This window comes from Desmodus rotundus, chromosome 3 (genome assembly GCF_022682495.2).
Source record: "Desmodus rotundus isolate HL8 chromosome 3, HLdesRot8A.1, whole genome shotgun sequence".
Taxonomy (NCBI): domain Eukaryota; kingdom Metazoa; phylum Chordata; class Mammalia; order Chiroptera; family Phyllostomidae; genus Desmodus; species Desmodus rotundus.
Window position 1 is genome coordinate 97,335,292 of NC_071389.1, and position 16,812 is coordinate 97,352,103.

General features: G+C 35.6%; 1 protein-coding gene across 2 annotated transcripts in view; it reads left to right on the forward strand.

The window, feature by feature from the left end:
• The first annotated feature begins 208 nt into the window (after positions 1-208).
• The window catches only part of GCC2 (GRIP and coiled-coil domain containing 2), a 90,600-nt gene continuing 73,996 nt past the window's right edge, over positions 209-16,812 (forward strand). For both annotated transcript variants that reach the window (XM_024552354.3, XM_045189150.2), the window contains exons 1-9: positions 209-398; positions 783-839; positions 1,838-1,922; positions 3,206-3,273; positions 6,674-6,778; positions 7,923-10,391; positions 11,064-11,136; positions 13,966-14,066; positions 14,163-14,261. In XM_024552354.3, coding sequence (XP_024408122.2) covers positions 393-398; positions 783-839; positions 1,838-1,922; positions 3,206-3,273; positions 6,674-6,778; positions 7,923-10,391; positions 11,064-11,136; positions 13,966-14,066; positions 14,163-14,261 — 3,063 coding nt within the window. In that variant the 5' untranslated portion in view covers positions 209-392. The remainder of the gene's footprint in view (positions 399-782; positions 840-1,837; positions 1,923-3,205; positions 3,274-6,673; positions 6,779-7,922; positions 10,392-11,063; positions 11,137-13,965; positions 14,067-14,162; positions 14,262-16,812) is intronic.

A 16,812-nucleotide genomic window follows, 5' to 3' on the forward strand; every position in this document is an offset into this window, starting at 1 on the left:
CCCACTATGCTAACTGGCTCACTCGCCACGTAGAGCAAGACCCCCCCGCCCCCTCCCCGCCCCGCCCCGCTTCTTTCCTTAGTGACTGGGCTCTACAGAGCACTCCTCCCTTCTGCAGCACAGCCAGGCCCTGCTGGGGGCGGAGCCTCACGCAACGGGGAACTGCTGCAGCTCCGCGGAAGCGGAAGCGCCTTGGCGGTAGCCATGGAGATGCTTGAGACGGGGCGGGGGGAGAATCACCACCTTTGACCTCCATTTGGGGCCACGTCAGAAGCTGCCACAGACGCAAGTTAGGAGGCGACATCCCCCCCTTCGGGCCACTGAGCTGTGTGGTTGTAGTGGCCTCTGGGCTGCCAGGCGGTGGACTACGGGGCTACGGTGGGCTAGCCGCCATGGAGGTAACGCAGCCGGCGGGAGCGGCGGACTGGGGTTGAGGCCCACCATCTTCCCGGGAGTCTTCCAGCACCGGGGTTAGATGCGGGTGCAGGCCTAGTTCGTGGCTCAGCAACGTCCCCTCAGCCTTTCGCTGCCCGGTCTCTCCCTCCTTTCCCAAAATCCGCCCTTCGCCATTACCGGTCCCTCAGAGCCACTTATATACGCTTTGTCCCAGTGACAGACGGTTCCTACCCCAAGTCTCTTTAGAACGTTAAAGGGTTCCTCCACTTGATCACACCCAAGGTTTTGTTTGTTTGTTTGTTTTTTTAATCTCTCAAGGTTCTGCGTTCTGCTCAGGATTAGGAAAAGGGTTCTTCTGACGACCCCTATTTGATTTTGTTTTGCAGAATCGTGTTCAAGATGGGGTGGCTTCACCAGCAACCTCTGGAGCCGGGAAATCTAAGGTGAAGCGAATACTTGACTAGCAGGCTCCCTGAAGAGTGGAAGGATGATGAATTGGAAAACTTTGGCATAGGGAGAGGGGTGACCTATTTAAAAAATAGCCTTTCTCCAAGGAATCTCACTTTTAATTTATAGTCACCCATTTATTTCCTTTTTAAGTTTCCTGGTATGGAGAAAAGCTTAACTTTTTGTTTACCTCCTGCTGCTAGTTAGCACAGCTGATTCTGCAATTTTTCAGACATTAAACAAATCAGTCTTATTTATGAGGATTCATATAGTATAGTGGAAAGAGCATAGACATAGGTAGGTAGGAGTCAAGGGACTCTATTCTGAAGGCTTCTCTCCCATGCGGTGTAGAAAGAGAGAGTTGAATTGGGTACTTTTTTGGCCCTGCACGGCAGATTACCATTCAATAATTATCAGAGATCATGGTGTATTGCTTGCATATCAAGTTTCAGGCACTTGCCTAAACACTCAGTTACTTCATTTCAGCTTCATGGTAACCCTGAGATAACTACTATTGTTATCCCAATTTTATAAGTGAGAAAACAACCAACAAATTAAGTATTTTACCTGAGTTATTAGCTAAAGCCTAAATGCAACGTGATTCATCTTACTGCTGTAAGAATTATGCTTACTTATTTGCATGTAGCCAAAGACTTGCCTTGGACAGAATGAAATAATTGTACAGCTCTAAAGAACTTTAAGTAGAAGTATTCTCAATTCTCTACTTTTTCAGTTAAAGAAATCAAAACCTAGACAGTGTCTTAACCTCTGACAAAAATATCTGTAAGAGGATATATGCTATTTTTTACATTTACTAGTACTTGCTTAACTAATAATTGAAGTTGCATTTGCTCATTTTAAAAAATGTGGTGTTTGATTGACATAAAGATTTATTCAATAGGATTTTTATTTTTTGGCAGATGTGATGTTTATTTTTTGCAATATAGTACAAATGTGAGTTACAACAAATTGGTAACATCACTATATCTTTCAGCTGGAAACATTGCCCAAGGAAGAGATTATCAAGTTTGCCAAGAAGCAGGTGATGTTAATACAGAAAGCTAATTCAAGATGTACAGGTATTGGGTTCAAAATATTTATCTTGACCACAATATCATTTAATTCTGAATCAAGCATTTTTTCTAGACTAGTCAACTGAAATGTTAAGAGACATAAGGTTGTGAGCCAAAGAAGTAAAAAGAGGCCTAAGTAAAATAATAAAAGATTTCCATTTCTAGGATTTTTAGTTATATATATTTGCTGAAGTTGACTGATTACTTATTTAGTTTCCCTTTCTTTATATTCCAAAAGGATGAAGATATTAGTATCCTTTTTAGTATGGGTGGGTTAGTGTTTGAATTTCCAGCGACTTAACAGATGTTAACTGCCCATCCTAAAAGCCAAGACTTATTTTCTACTTGAAAGGTCAAATTATGTTTTGGAAGGTTGGATCAGTTTGTGATGGAGTAATTTATTTGGAAAGGTGTTCTAGGCCCCAGACCTAGACTTGAGTTGATGAAGTAAATGAGGTTAGTTATTACTTTAAGATTTTACAATAAGAAGCTGCCTACAGCCCTGGCTGGGTGGCTCAGTTGATTGAGTATTGTCCTGTACTCCAAAAGGTTGTGGATTTGATCCCCATTCGGGGCACATATGGGAGGCAACCAGTAGATGTTTCTCTTTTACAACAATGTTTCTCTCATTCACTCTCTTTTCCTTACTCTCTCTCTCTCTAAAATTAATGAACATATCCTTAGGTGAGGATTAAATTGTTTTTAAAAAATGGCCCTGCCCGGTGTGGCTTAGTTGATTTCAGAGTAGTCCCATAAACCGAAAGGTTGTGGGTTCAAGTCCTAGTCAGGGCACATACTGGGTTGCAGGTTCAGTCTCCAGTCAGGATGACAAGGCAACTAATTTATTGTTTCTCTCTCTCCCCCACACCAATCCCCTCTTGCTAAAAGCACTGAAAAAAAAATGTCCTTGAGTAACAAAAAACTTTTTTTAATGTTGCTTACAACTGAAATAATATAATGTCTGGGATTTACTTCAAAATTTAACAGAAAGGACAAAGTGAGTACAGGTCAGGATGAAATAAGACTAGCCTTGTAATAATTGCTAAATCAGGGTGATGTATACATGCAGACCAATCATACTATTATCTTTTATTTGTTTGGAGTTTTCCATAATAAAAAGGAAAATGAAATGTAATACTGAGTAAAGTTAATATTTTCATAAAATATCTGCTACTACTTAAATGTATTCTAATTTATAGTGATTTTTTTTTTTTTAAGATATACTTACTACTTTAGCCAGTTACTTTTCATTTCTGAAACGGAATATTTTCTTTTAAATAATTGTTTAGAATTAGAGAAAGAAATTGAAGAACTCAAATCAAATTCTGTTGCTGGTGGAACTGATGAAATTATTAAGGTAATGAAACAGTTCTGAATATTGCTTTAATTTTTATTTATTTACTTAATAAATAAAATGTCTAATGATAAATCAAATTTCCTAGAGGGCTGTCAGCCTCCTGGAGTTCTATCTGGCCTTTTTTCCCTGTTTTTTTCCTTCCTCTCTGCCCTTGGATAAGTTTTTAATCACATTGATTGACTGTAAAAAGAGAGAGTTAAATGACCTCGAGGTCCCTTCTGTTCTGAAATGAGATTTATTTTCTTTCCTTTTCATCCAACACACTCTGTAATAATGGTTGTTGCCTCAGTGTTAGCCCTGCTCTTCCCTCTCCCCCTCGGAAAACCCAGCGATGCTCAGGACTTGATTATTTAGGGGCTGATTAATACATACATTTAACCTATAGATGGATAGGTATCTCTGGACATGAATACTGACCCAAATCTCACAGTTGAATTTCTAGCTATTTGGGGAAAAAACATTTACCCATTACTTGTGTCTTGTCCTCAACATGACCTGATCCCGTTCCCTGGACACCAGAGGCATCACTATTTTTCAGGCCTTTAACATGAGAGACTATTCAGCCTTCCTGTCTCCTTTATCATCTGCGTGTGTCATTCAGTCATCACCAACCTATTGTTTTCTCAAGATAATGCTGCAGTTTATCCTCATCTCTATTCCCTGGCTCTATGTGAAACACCTCATGTCATGTATGACTTATTTTAATTTGAAACCCTAGCTAGGCTTTCTTTCTCTTTTTTTCTCTTATATCCAATTACCTGATCACAGGTAATTTTTTATCTCATTCTGTTTAAGAACCTGAGTTGCTTATTCTTATGTGCCCTTAATTCTAGCTAAATGCTTTTTCCTTCTCCCACTTGGCCTAACCTTATTGAAAGTTTCTCAAAGCCCTGCAATAATTTTTTTCTTGCTTATTTATATTTATAATTTTAGTTTTGTGATCTGTTCTTTTATTATGTTATCTTACACTCTTATCAGGTGCCTGTACACTTATGACATTGGACAATTAAAGGACTCACGAAGTTACTACAGAGGATCTCAAATCCCTGTGCATATCATACAATATCATTTTGTTCTTTTTTTTTTTTTTTTTTTTTTTTTTTTTAGCTAAAATAGTATATGAAGCATGAATGGTGTGCACAAATACCATTTGGATTCATAATGAATTGATTTATTTAAGCATTACTGAATTCATAGTAGTTTTCTTTGTTTATTGGGTCATTATGTATTTTCTTGATCAGCTCTAGTCAAAGTACAACTACATGATATTTTAACTAAATACTGACTCTGGAGCCAGTTGTCCTGTCAGATCTTCAGATCCCTGCTCTGCCACTCACCAGCTATGTGACCAGGGCTAAGTTTCTTCATTCACTGTGACTCAGTTCCTTCATCCGTATAGTAGAGATAACAATTCCTACTTTTGCCTTAGCTGATGTGGCTCCGTTGGTTGGAGTGTCGTCCTGTAGATTGAAAGGTCACAGGTTTGATTCCTGGTCAGGGCCCATGTCCAGGTTGTGGGTTCAATCCCTAGTCAGGGCACATAGGAAGGGGTAACCAATCAATGTTCCTCTCTAAAAACAATTTAAAAATGCCCTTAGGTGAGGATAAAAAAATAAATTAAAAATAACAAAATAATAATTACTACTTGTCATAGGGTTGTTTTGAGTATTATGAGTAAATACATGTACAGCACTTAGAACTGAGTCTGTCACATAAGTGCGCAATAAGTGTTCATTATCACTATTATTACCATATTTTTGTGGGGATATTTTATACACATGCCTATATACACATTCGCGTGCAAGTGTACACAAACACATACACACACACCAGAAGGAGGCTTTTGTTTTTGAAAAGAAAACCACAAAGATTCTTTTCTAATTTTATATCAGTTAACTCTTAGCCCTTAAAATACTTTTCATACAAATCCATTTCAGAATATATAAATATCTGCCATTTCTTATCATCAATCAGCGTATTCTCCGATTCTGTCAAAACTACTAAATATGAGATTAGAAAATTTCTCTTAAGTTAGCCAACTTGGCCTTTCAGGCTATTAGTTTAATATTAATGCCTGTTATCCTAACCACTCAAGTCTCAGAAAGTAAAGGTTTGGTAAGTTTAAATGAGAATGATATCTTTGATTTCCAGTTCTAATGAGAAAATTACTTTGGGGAGTGATTGGGAATGATGTGCTAACAGTTATATTAGTTTTCTATTCTAGAAAAATCATGTATAGCTTAACATAGAACTAAACTTTCTGTATCTATTTTTTAAAACAAAGTTTTTCTTTATTATTTCACATAAGTTCATTGGTAGGCAGTTCAGGGGGATGGTGGACTAATGTTTACTTAGGATTTTAACATTCATCCAGATTTTAACATTAAGGATTAAGTTTATATTTGTGATGAAATGGATCTATGATTTTCCTGTCTGTGAAGTCCCTGGGTATGGGAATCAAGTTATCCTAATTTTGTACAATAACTTGGAAATTCTTCTTGCTTTTCATTTTGTCTGACAAGTTCACATGTAATTGGGATAATCTGTTCTTTTAAAATTTGACACAACTCACCAGGAAAAGTTATCTATTTCTGTTTTCTTTGGTGGACAATTTTAAATAAATGGTTTGATTTTAAAGTAGATATAGTGTTAATTATGCATTTAATTATTTTTCTTGAGTTAGTAAAGCTATATTTTTCTAGACATTTTTATTTCAGTTTTCAATATCATTGCCAAATAATTGTTCATAATTCTCTTTGTTTAAATTCTGATTTATATGTAGATATTTTTCCCTTTTTATTCATAATATTTTTGTTACTTCAGTATTCCCTTGATCAGTCTTGCTGATCAGGATTGTCTACTTTGTTAGCTGTGTTAAAAAGAAATGACCCTTGAATTGTTCATCTTCATTTTATTAACTTCCCTTCCTATTTAACTTCTGCAAAGTATAAACCTGTCTCTGAGGGAGACAGGACATGGGTAAATTTCTTACCTATTATTCTAACTACTTCCTCTTCATATTGTCACCCAATCCCCTGCTTTTGAACACTATGTACATCATACCTTCCTCAACAATATCTGGTGCTTCCAGTTCCTGAGCATGTAATTCTCTAAAGAGTATTTCTAGTTTCTCGTAAGTGATTCTCTGTGAAGGCCCTTAGGTTGTAGCTTTCTTCCTCTCTCTAATTCAGTTTCTCCTCTTTCACTTTCGGTTTTCCAAAAATATGTTGAAATTTCTCATATCCTCATTCTTTTCTCCCTTCTCTTTGTTCCTATCAATATACCTTCTTAAATCTGTTACTCTTATTTTAGTGTTGTTTGGAAAAGATGAGATAATTATGCATATGGTAAATCCACCATTTTTAACCTCAAGCAAACAAATCAACTTGTTTCAAAATAGGCATTGACTGAGCGTCTAAATACTATTCTTCTGGAAAAAGCAGAAACTGAACAACATTGTCTTTCTCTGAAGAAAGAAAATATTAAAATGAAGCAACAGTTCGAGGTAAGGCATTATTTTAGTTTTTTTATTAACTTATAGAGTATAGTCATGAGTTTTAGACCTAAGACCTTAAAAAGCATCTGATCTGATTTTAACAATTTACAAACAAGGAAACAAATTTATATTTAAAAAGAAAAATAACTGAAATCACTCAGCAACAGAGACAGAGCTAACATTTCTTTGTTGCATTGTTTAATTTTCCTTGTTGCTGATGTCATTCTTTAATAAAAATGAAAGAAAAGCATTTCTTTTATGAAAAAGTATTTATTTAGCCCTAGTTGGTGTAGCTCAGTGGGTTGAGTGTGGGCCGCGAACCAAAGGGTTGCTGGTTTAATACCCAGTCAGGACACATGCCTGGGTTGTGGGCCAGGTCCCCAGTGGGGGCCATGTGAGAGGCAACCACACATTGATGGTTCTCTCCCTCTTACTCCTTTCCTTCCCTTCTCTCTAAAAGTAAATAAATAAATTCTTTTTTTAAAAAGTATTTATTTAAGTAGGTTGATTCTCATAAACACTCTAAATACTATTATCCGCTCAGTTCTGGGATATTCAGTTGCCTCTTGTGTCTGGGCAAATTTCTCCAAAAAGTCTTCTATTAATCTACTCAGGAGATAGTCATTAAAGCCTTGTGACTTAAAACAACTTACCTAATTTGTCCTTTTAAAAGATAATTCAGAAATTTTTGCCCTGGCCTGGTGGCTCAGTTGTTTTGATTATTGTTCCGATACACCAAGGTTGTAGGTTGGATTCCTGGTCAGGCACACAAGAGTCAGCCAATGAATGCATAAATGAGTGGAACAACAAATTGATGTCTCCTTCTCTCTTCCTCCCTCCTTCCTTCCCTTTCTCTCTCATTCTCTCTTTCCCTCCCTCTCTCCTTCCGTCCATCTCCCTTCCTCTGTCTCTCAAGTAAATTTCAAAAAAATAAAAAGAAATTTCCCAGTACAACATTAGTACTGCTGATATATATTGTCATAGTTAAGGTAGTCAGAGCCTAAGTAGAATTCTTTGAATATCAGTATCCTATTTCTCTGTGTACCTTTCTGCTCATTTCCATTTCTCTCTAGCTAGCTTGTGACTAATACTTTTTATGAGAGTAGTGGTTTCTTTAGTCTTAATTAATTTTTTGTGCTTATTTTTATAATAGGATTCTGTAACTAAGATGGAAGATATGCACAAGGAGTTTGAACAATCACAAAGAAATTGTATGAAGCAAATGGAAAATTGGAAAAATGAATTAATGGCAGTACACTTCAAACACAATGAAGATAAAACTAGATTGCAAAAGGAATTAGAAGAAGCCAAAAAACAATTAGAGTTTTCAGGACAACTTAAATTTCAGAGTAACTATGAAGACAATGTTAAAAAACTACAAGATGTTCAGAAAATGAGGTCAGCCTATGAGGAGCAAATTTTATATTTGCAGAAGCAATTAGAAGCTGCCACAAATGAAAAGGAGCAAGAAGTTACTCATCTCCAAAATGTCACTGAGGCTAATTCTCAGCATTACCAAAAAGATGTTAATAGTTTGCAAGAAGAACTTCTGCAGTTGAAAGCTACACACCAAGAAGAGGCAAAAGAATTAATGTGCCAAATTTCAGCCTCTGCTGAAGAATGTGAAGCAGAAGTAAATAATTTAAACCGGCTAAAGGAGAACTTGGTTAAACAATGTGAGGCAAGTGAGAAGAACATGCAGGAGAAATATGAATGTGAATTAAAAAACTTAGGGAAAGCCTCAAATGCAAACCAAGAAAATCAGATATATTCTTTGCTCTTACAGAAAGATACTTTTGTAGAACAAATAGTAAATGAAAAAGTCAAATACTTAGAAGATACCTTAAAAGAACTAGAGTCTCAACATAATATCTTAAAAGATGAATTAATTTATATGCATAATCTTAAATTAAAACTTGAAATTGATGCCCAACATATAAAGGATGAGTTTTTTCATGAACGGGAAGACTTAGAATTTAAAATTAATGAATTATTACTAGCTAAAGAAGAACAGAGCTGTGAAATTGAAAAATTAAAATCTGAGCTAGAAGATTCAAATAAACAATTTTGCTATACTGTAGAACAGCATAACAGAGAAGTACAGAGTCTTCAGGAACAACATCAAAAAGAAATATCAGAACTACGTGAGTCATTTTTGTCAGATTCAGAAAAAGAAAGATTAACATTAATGTTTGAAATACAGTGTCTTAAGGAGCAGTGTGAAAACCTACAACAAGAAAAGCAAGAAGCAGTATTAAACTATGAGAGTTTGCGAGAGATTATGGAAATTTTACAAACAGAACTAGGGGAATCTGCTGGAAAAATAAGTCAAGAATTTGAATCCATGAAGCAACAGCAAGCATCTGATGTTAATGAACTTCAGCAGAAGCTCAGAACTGCTTTTAATGAAAAAGATGCTCTTCTTGAAACTGTGAATCATCTCCAAAGAGAAAATGAGAAGTTATTATCACAAAAAGAACTTGTACCAGAACTTGAAAATGCCATAAAAAACCTTCAAGAAAAGAATGAAGTGTATTTAGTTAGTCTTAGTCAGAGAGAGTCCATGTTACAAGAATTTGAAGCAAAAATAAGTTCTCTTACTGAAGAAAAAGATGATTTCATAAGGAAAATTAAAAATTCTCATGAAGAGATGGATGATCTCCACATAAAATGTGAGAAGGAAAAAAGATTAATTATAGAACTTAGGGAGAAAGTGCAGCAAACTACCCAGTATAACAGTGAACTAGAACAAAAGGTAAATGAATTGACAGGGAGACTAGAAGCAACTTTAAAAGAAAAGAATCAAAATAACCAAAAACTAGAACAGCTTCTGGTTCAATTGAAAACTCACTCGGAAGACCCGGAAGCACTATCATCTGAAGTGAAGTCTCTTTATGAGGAAAACAGTAGACTAAGTTCAGAAAAGGATCAGTTGAGTAGGCATTTAGAAGCTCTCTTGTCTCAAAAAGAAGGATATTTTATGCTTAAAGAACACATTTCTGAATTAGAAAAGAAACTTCAGTTAACACTTGAAGAGCGAGATAATTTAAGTAAACAGTTTGAAAGTGAGCAAGTTCAGAAGTTATTTGTCATAACTCAGTTGTATGGTTTTCTTAAACAAATGGAGTCAGAAGTTTCAGAAGAAAATGAAGAGCAAGATGTTGCAAATGTCCTACAAGCCATAGGTAAATCCTTAGCTAAAATAAACGAGGAAAAACACCACTTTCGTTTCCAATATGATAAAAAGGTAGTAGAGTTAGAAAAAAATATTAAGTGCCTTCAAGAGGTGAATATAGCTCAATGTGAGGAACTTAGGTCTTTACTAAGAGACTGTGAACAAGAGAAAGTTCTCTTACAGAAAGAGTTAGAAGAAACCCAATCAGCAAAAGAGGCCATGCAGTCTGATTTTCTAGAAATGAAGAATGCTAATGAAAAAACAATGCTTGAAAATCAGAATCTTTCAATTCAAGTTGAAGAAATATCGAAAAATTTATGTAGTAAAATTGAAATCCATAATGAAAAAGAAAAATCTTTTATAAAGGAACTCGATAACCTAAGGATAGCACTAGAACAAAAAGAATCTGAATTGCAAGACGTGAAAGCAGAGTTGATATTATTAAAGGTACTATTAATTTGAATTTATTGATTTAAATAAATTCTTAGTTCTAGTTATAAACTCCAGAAAACACATAAACTTATTTACATTTTGAAGTCAAATAAATTTTTAGCATTTATGCTCAAATGGGAAATTTCTGAAAAAGTAAAATTTCCATGTTACATGTTCTGTTATCACATTGATGGCTTTTTGGTTTGAGATCATTTCAGAATTATGATCTTGCATAAGGTTAAATGATAAGGGGTTAAATGTCTTGGTTAATATTGTATAACTTAATCAACAGCAAAACTGCAAATAAACATGAAAAATTTGAATTTCCTATGTGATGTACATATTACCTTAAAGAGCACTATTGAACAAAATAGTAGGCAATAATGATAATTAGCTAGCTAAAATTTTAGATTTTTCTCAAAATTTGTGACAGTATCTTAATCAGTTAATCTTTTCCTTCTGTATTTGATGTGTGTTGGATTTATCTTGGCTTTGGACACTACTGTTTGTTTATGGTAAATGCTATATGTATAAGTCAATATTATGTGGTCTCAAAGGAAGAAAAAGACAGTTCACAAAATTGCTTTTTGTATGAATTCTTTAATAATTATTTTCTCATGCTTAACATTATAATCAGTTCATCACCAGAAATGAAATGATTCTGTTTTTTCCCCCTGTAAAATCTAGGATTGCTTAGAGAAATCACCTTTGGTAGAAAATGATCAACCACCTTTGGTAAAAGAACTAGCAGAAAAAATAGGTAAGTAGTTTTGCATATGTTGTCACAATTACACAGATCCTTAGTGTTAAAATAGATTGGGAAATATAATAGCCAATTAATGAGTCTTTAAATAGTAATAATTGCGCTCTCTTCCTAATTTCCCCATTCATACCTCTCTGCCATCTGTTTGCTTCCCTTTCAAAACACTTTCTTTTTAATCCAAGCAAAGGATTGATGTGGTTTTATGTATAAATAAATGATTTTCCATGATTGTTTCGTATATTTTACTTAGCAAACTATTTGAATGCCCAGCTATCTAGGCACTAGTAATAGAAAGGTGATTAGGCCCTGGCTGGCATAGCTCAGTGGATTGAGTGAGGGCCTGCGAACCAGGGGGTTGCCAGTTTGATTCCCAGTCTAGAGCACATGCCTGGGTTGCAGGTCAGGTCCCCAGTAGGGGCAACCACACATTGATGTTTCTCTCCCTTTCTCCTTCCCTTCCCCTCTCTCTAAAAATAAATAAATAAAATCTTTTTTAAAAATTAAAAAAAAAAAAAAGAATGGCGATTAAGATACAGACCATGTCTTCAAAGAGCTCACTGCTACAAGGGGCTGTTATTATAGTAGTTTGATGTGTGCACATGGTACAGGGTCAGCAGTATAAAAAGTAACTGCCTGTTTTAAGTTAGTAAAACACCACAGAATAGGCTATACTTTTCCTGTGTCTTCGAGAATGAAAAATTTGTCACAAGAAGAAAGGTATTCTAGCAAGAAAAAACAGCAGGTACTTGTATAACGTTAACATATATAACATCAAGTTCGTAATAGGAAGATCCTGGAGAGACAGGAGTCTGAGCATAGAAGCACCAGTCACATGCAGAGGAGCTGGGACTTTATTTTATCCATTTGTTTTTCATAGTAACGTTATGGGGTTGCTCTTTTGAAGATGAAGAAACAAATACTTAGCATTATGTAATGTGCCCAAAATTCCTCATTTTAGTGCCCACTTAGATTGGCAGAGGAAAGGGGAGAGGGTAGTTGAAAGAGTTTAGAATAAATCCCAATTTTCTGTAATGGATGATTGGGGCAAGTCAGGTTAGGGAGATCATACACTTAGTTTTAGATAAATTAAGTGTAAGTACCAACGCAAGTGGTGATGTCAAACAGACTGCTAAATATGCAAGTCTGTAGTTGAGAGAGCTCAGAGATAAAAATTTGCAGTCGACATAATAGTTAGCATTAAAAGCCATGAGATTGAGATCACCAAGGAAATGAGTGTAGAAAAAAAAGGTCGGGAGGGACCAGACACCGTTATCCATTATTTAAAATGAGAAAGATAGAAACAGCAAAAGAGATTGAGAAGGATCAGGCAGTGAGGTAGAAAGACCCAGAGCACAAAAAGTCTTGGAAGCTAAGGCAAATGAAGTGCAAGTGAACAAAGTGTTTCAAGAAGGTAAAATGTTTAACCATGGTGAGTGCTATGATAGGTCAAGTAACATCGGTACGAAGAACTGACCATTGAATTAAGCAACGTAGATGTTATTGATAACTTGATGGTAACAGTCCCCATGATATGCCAAAGCCAGAGCCTGATTAAAGTGAGTTCAAGAAGCAAATGGAGGAAGAGAAATTTGAAAGCATATATAAACAACTCTTACAAGGAGTTTTGCTATAAAAGAAAGAAGAGATGGGATAATATTCAGAAGGGAAGTGTGGCGGTTTGCCTTTTTGTGTGTGTGTATGATGTTTCATCTATCCTATCGTGACCTCTCTGCAACCCACTTTGGCTGCTTCTATTATTTATTCCTGACCTTGGTCTCTTGATGATATTTTTCTTGTTGTATGTTTATAAATTGTAAAAACTAATACAGAAGGATATATGCTGCACAAAAAAGGTGGGTAGGAGGAATTGCTACACTGATGCCTGAGTAGGTGAGAAGATGTAGAGTGAAATGCAGAATTGGAACAGTTGGCCTGTGCTATACACACACACAGATGGTTCATCTGTAACAGCCAGATAAAGAGTGTACATGGGGACAGGTGCAGCTAGGTTAATAAGCAGGGAAATAACTTCAAGTCATAACTGAAGTTAAGCAATGATACCATCAAGAAGTAACCTGAAACAGTGGTGATTAAATGGAGGAAGATGGCTAAAACTGTAAGGGGAGAGGTCAAGATTGGACCCATAGAACACATTACAGGTTTAATCATAAAAATAAAAGCCACCAACCAAGAGGAGTGTGCCTAGGGAGCATAAATATGTAACTTCATCTGGTATCTCTTCTACTTGATCCTTCTTTTCCTGGCATACTTGTGTTTCAGGGAGTCTTCTTAGGTTAAAAATGTCCCAACAGCCTCTCCAATTCCTAGACACTTATGAAATGGCTTAAAATAAGTAAATTAATTAATTAAATAAGTAAATTAAAGGCTATTTCAGAGGATTGAATAAAGTGGAGGTTTTTTACATTGTTTGCCTCACTTAGGTAATGAATAATTAGGCTTTCACTTAATAAAAATAGGTATTGCCCTGTCCCAGTAATTCCATTGGCTAGAGCGTCATCCAGATACAACTAAGGTGGTAAGTTCAGTCCAGTTGGGGCACTTTGAAGACCCAACGAGTGCATAAGTAAGTGGAACAACAGATCAGTGTTTTTTCTCTCCCTTCTCTCTCTCTCTCTAAAATTAATACATAAATTTTTTAAAATAGATATTAATATTTTGGGTAATTATTTTATTACTTTTAATTTCAAATTGTAGATTTTGTGTTCCAGATTAAAGATCAATTTCTAAGGCTAAAATAAATAATTTGAATATTTTCCCTTTTTTCCTTTTGAGTTCGTATATAACCTATTCATTTTATGTTTTTAGAATATCTAGAAAAAGAATCCAAAGAGAAAGAGGAGAAAATAAATAAGATAAAACTAGTTGCTGTGAAAGCAAAGAAAGAACTAGATTCCAGCAGAAGAGAGGTAAAGTGACTTAAAAATGTAAGATTAAAGAATGTTACATTTTAGAAAATCAAGTTTTTCAGTTCATAAAAACTCTCTCTTATATATTTAAAATAGGCCCAGACTCTAAAGGAAGAACTCAAATCTGTTCAGTCAGAAAAGGATCAGTTGTCTACTTCCATGAGAGATCTCATTCAAGATGCAGAAAGCTATAAGGTAAAAGTTATTTTAATAATGAATTATATTTGTGACCTCTAAGGAAATATACTAGAAACATGAAACTTTTGTCCATAACACAGTTACCTTTTGTTTTTTAGTAAATAGTTTTTACTATGTTTTTGTATGAGATATATCATTCTAGTGTCAATATTTTAAATAGCTAGCTTTAAATAGTGCCTTGTTTTTTAAAAATAAAATTGTTTTAGGATTTCGTAATAAAATTAGTAACAATAAAAGATGGCTATTATTACTATTATTATTTAATAGTGTTCTGGCCAAATGAATAAACCTGAAGCTTAAACAATATGCTTGACAGGAAGATGAAAGCATTATTACTTGGAAGTAATATGCATGAATAATCTGAGACTCTATTATAAAAAATATAAGAATTAAAAATGAGAGTACTACAAAATTACTGAAGGCAAGATAAATACCACTGTATTTCTTTACCTATTTATTCAGCAAATATCTTTATAGCTGGGCTGAGTTCTGAGTACTGGGGAGATGGTGGTAAACCAAATAGACTAAGTTACTGCCCTCTTAAGACCTACATTCCGATGGCAATAACCGACAAGCAGACAAAAATAGAAGATACAAACTATATAGAAAAGTAAAGGTAAATAAGGAGAAGAGAGTGAGCCATAATCAAGTGGGATTTGATTAAAAGAAGAAAACCCCATAATAGCCTAAAATAAGATTTTGGGAAGAGCTTTAATGAAAAAATTTGGTACTAGATGAAGAAAACTGCAAAACATACAGGGTCCGACAAAATAATGTCCCTTTGTTACTATAAAATCATAAGCATGTAATTCTGTAACATAACAATATCGCATTCAAGGATACCATATGACAGTTTAGGTGAAATGTTCAAATTAAAACTATAAATTATTACACCCATATTATTGCCCTACCAACCACACTCAAGCAGGCCTTACTTTGCCAGACTCTGTATATAGGATGACTGAATATTATTTGAAATATGAGTTCTCAGTTTGGTTTATAAATTCTAAAACAATTTCACTAAAAATTCTAGGGGTTTTTTGGTAGGGTGATCTTGACAAGCTAGCAAGTGAAAGATGACATCTTGCTCTAGCAGACAATAAAATTTATTACAAAACTACAGTAATGTGATATAGTTCTTATGCAAAAATAAAACATTAACAGAAAACATAGAGACTTATACATAATAACAAACACTTGTAGGACAGGCTTTTCTACACACTTTACATATCTTACAGCACTTAATTGTCCAAACAACCCCCAAAAGTAGATATGTTATTAACATTGCCAGTTTACAAGTGGTGAATCTGAGGTATAACAAGATTAGGGGACTCAAGGTCGCAGAGCTGGGGTTTGATTCAGTCAGTCCAATTTTTTTTTTTTTAATTTTTATTGTTATTCAATTACAGTTGTATGTCTTTTCTCCCCTTCCCTCCCCCCCACCCCAGCTGAACCCACCTCCCTCCCCCACCCCCACCATCCCCCCCAATTTTGTCCATGTGTCCTTTATAATAGTTCCTGCAATCCCCTCTTCCCACTGTCCCCACCCCACTCCCCCCTGGCCACTGCTAGACTGTTCCCAACCTCAGTGTCTCTGGTTGTATTTTGTTTGCTTTTTTTCTTTTGTTGATTATGTTCCAGTTAAAGGTGAGATCACATGGTATTTGTCCCTCACCATCTGGCTTATTTCATTTAGCATAATGCTCTCCAGTTTCATCCATGCTGTTGCAAAGGGTATAAGCTCCTTCTTTCTCTCTGCTGCGTAGAATTCCACTGTGTAAATGTACCATAGTTTTTGGATCCACTCGTTTGCTGATGGGCACTTCGGTTGCTTCCAGTACTTGGCTATTGTAAATTGTGCTGCTATGAACATTGGGGTGCACAGGTTCTTTTGGATTGGTGTTTCAGGGTTCTTAGGGTATAATCCCAGCAGCGGAATTGCTGGGTCAAAGGGCAGTTCCATTTTTAGTTTTCTGAGGAAATTCCATACTGTTTTCCACAGTGGCCTCACCAGTCTGCATTCCCACCACTAGTGCACTAGGGTTCCCTTTTCTCCACATCCTCTCCAACATTTGTTTGTGGATTTGTTTATGTTGGCCAATCTGACTGGTGTGAGATGGTACCTCATTGTGGCTTTAATTTGCATCTCTCTGATGGCTAGTGATGCTGAGCATCTTTTCTTATGTCTCTGGGCCCTCTGTATGTCTTCCTTGGAGAAGTGTCTGTTCAAGTCCTTTGCCCATTTTTTAATTGGGTTGTTTGTCTTCCTGGAGTGCAGTCGTGTGAGTTCTTTATATATTTTGGAGATCAGGCCCTTGTCCGAGGTACCATTGGCAAATATGTTTTCCCATTCTGTTGGTTCTCTTTGTAATTTGGTGCTCTTTTCTTTAGCCTTGCAGAAGCTTTTTATTTTGATGAGGTCCCATTTGTTTATTCTTTTTTTATGTCCCTTGCTTTAGGGGACATGTCTGTGAGGATGTTGCTGCGTGGAATGTCTGAGATTTTCCTGCCAACGTTTTCCTCGAGGACTTTTATGGTGTTACAACTT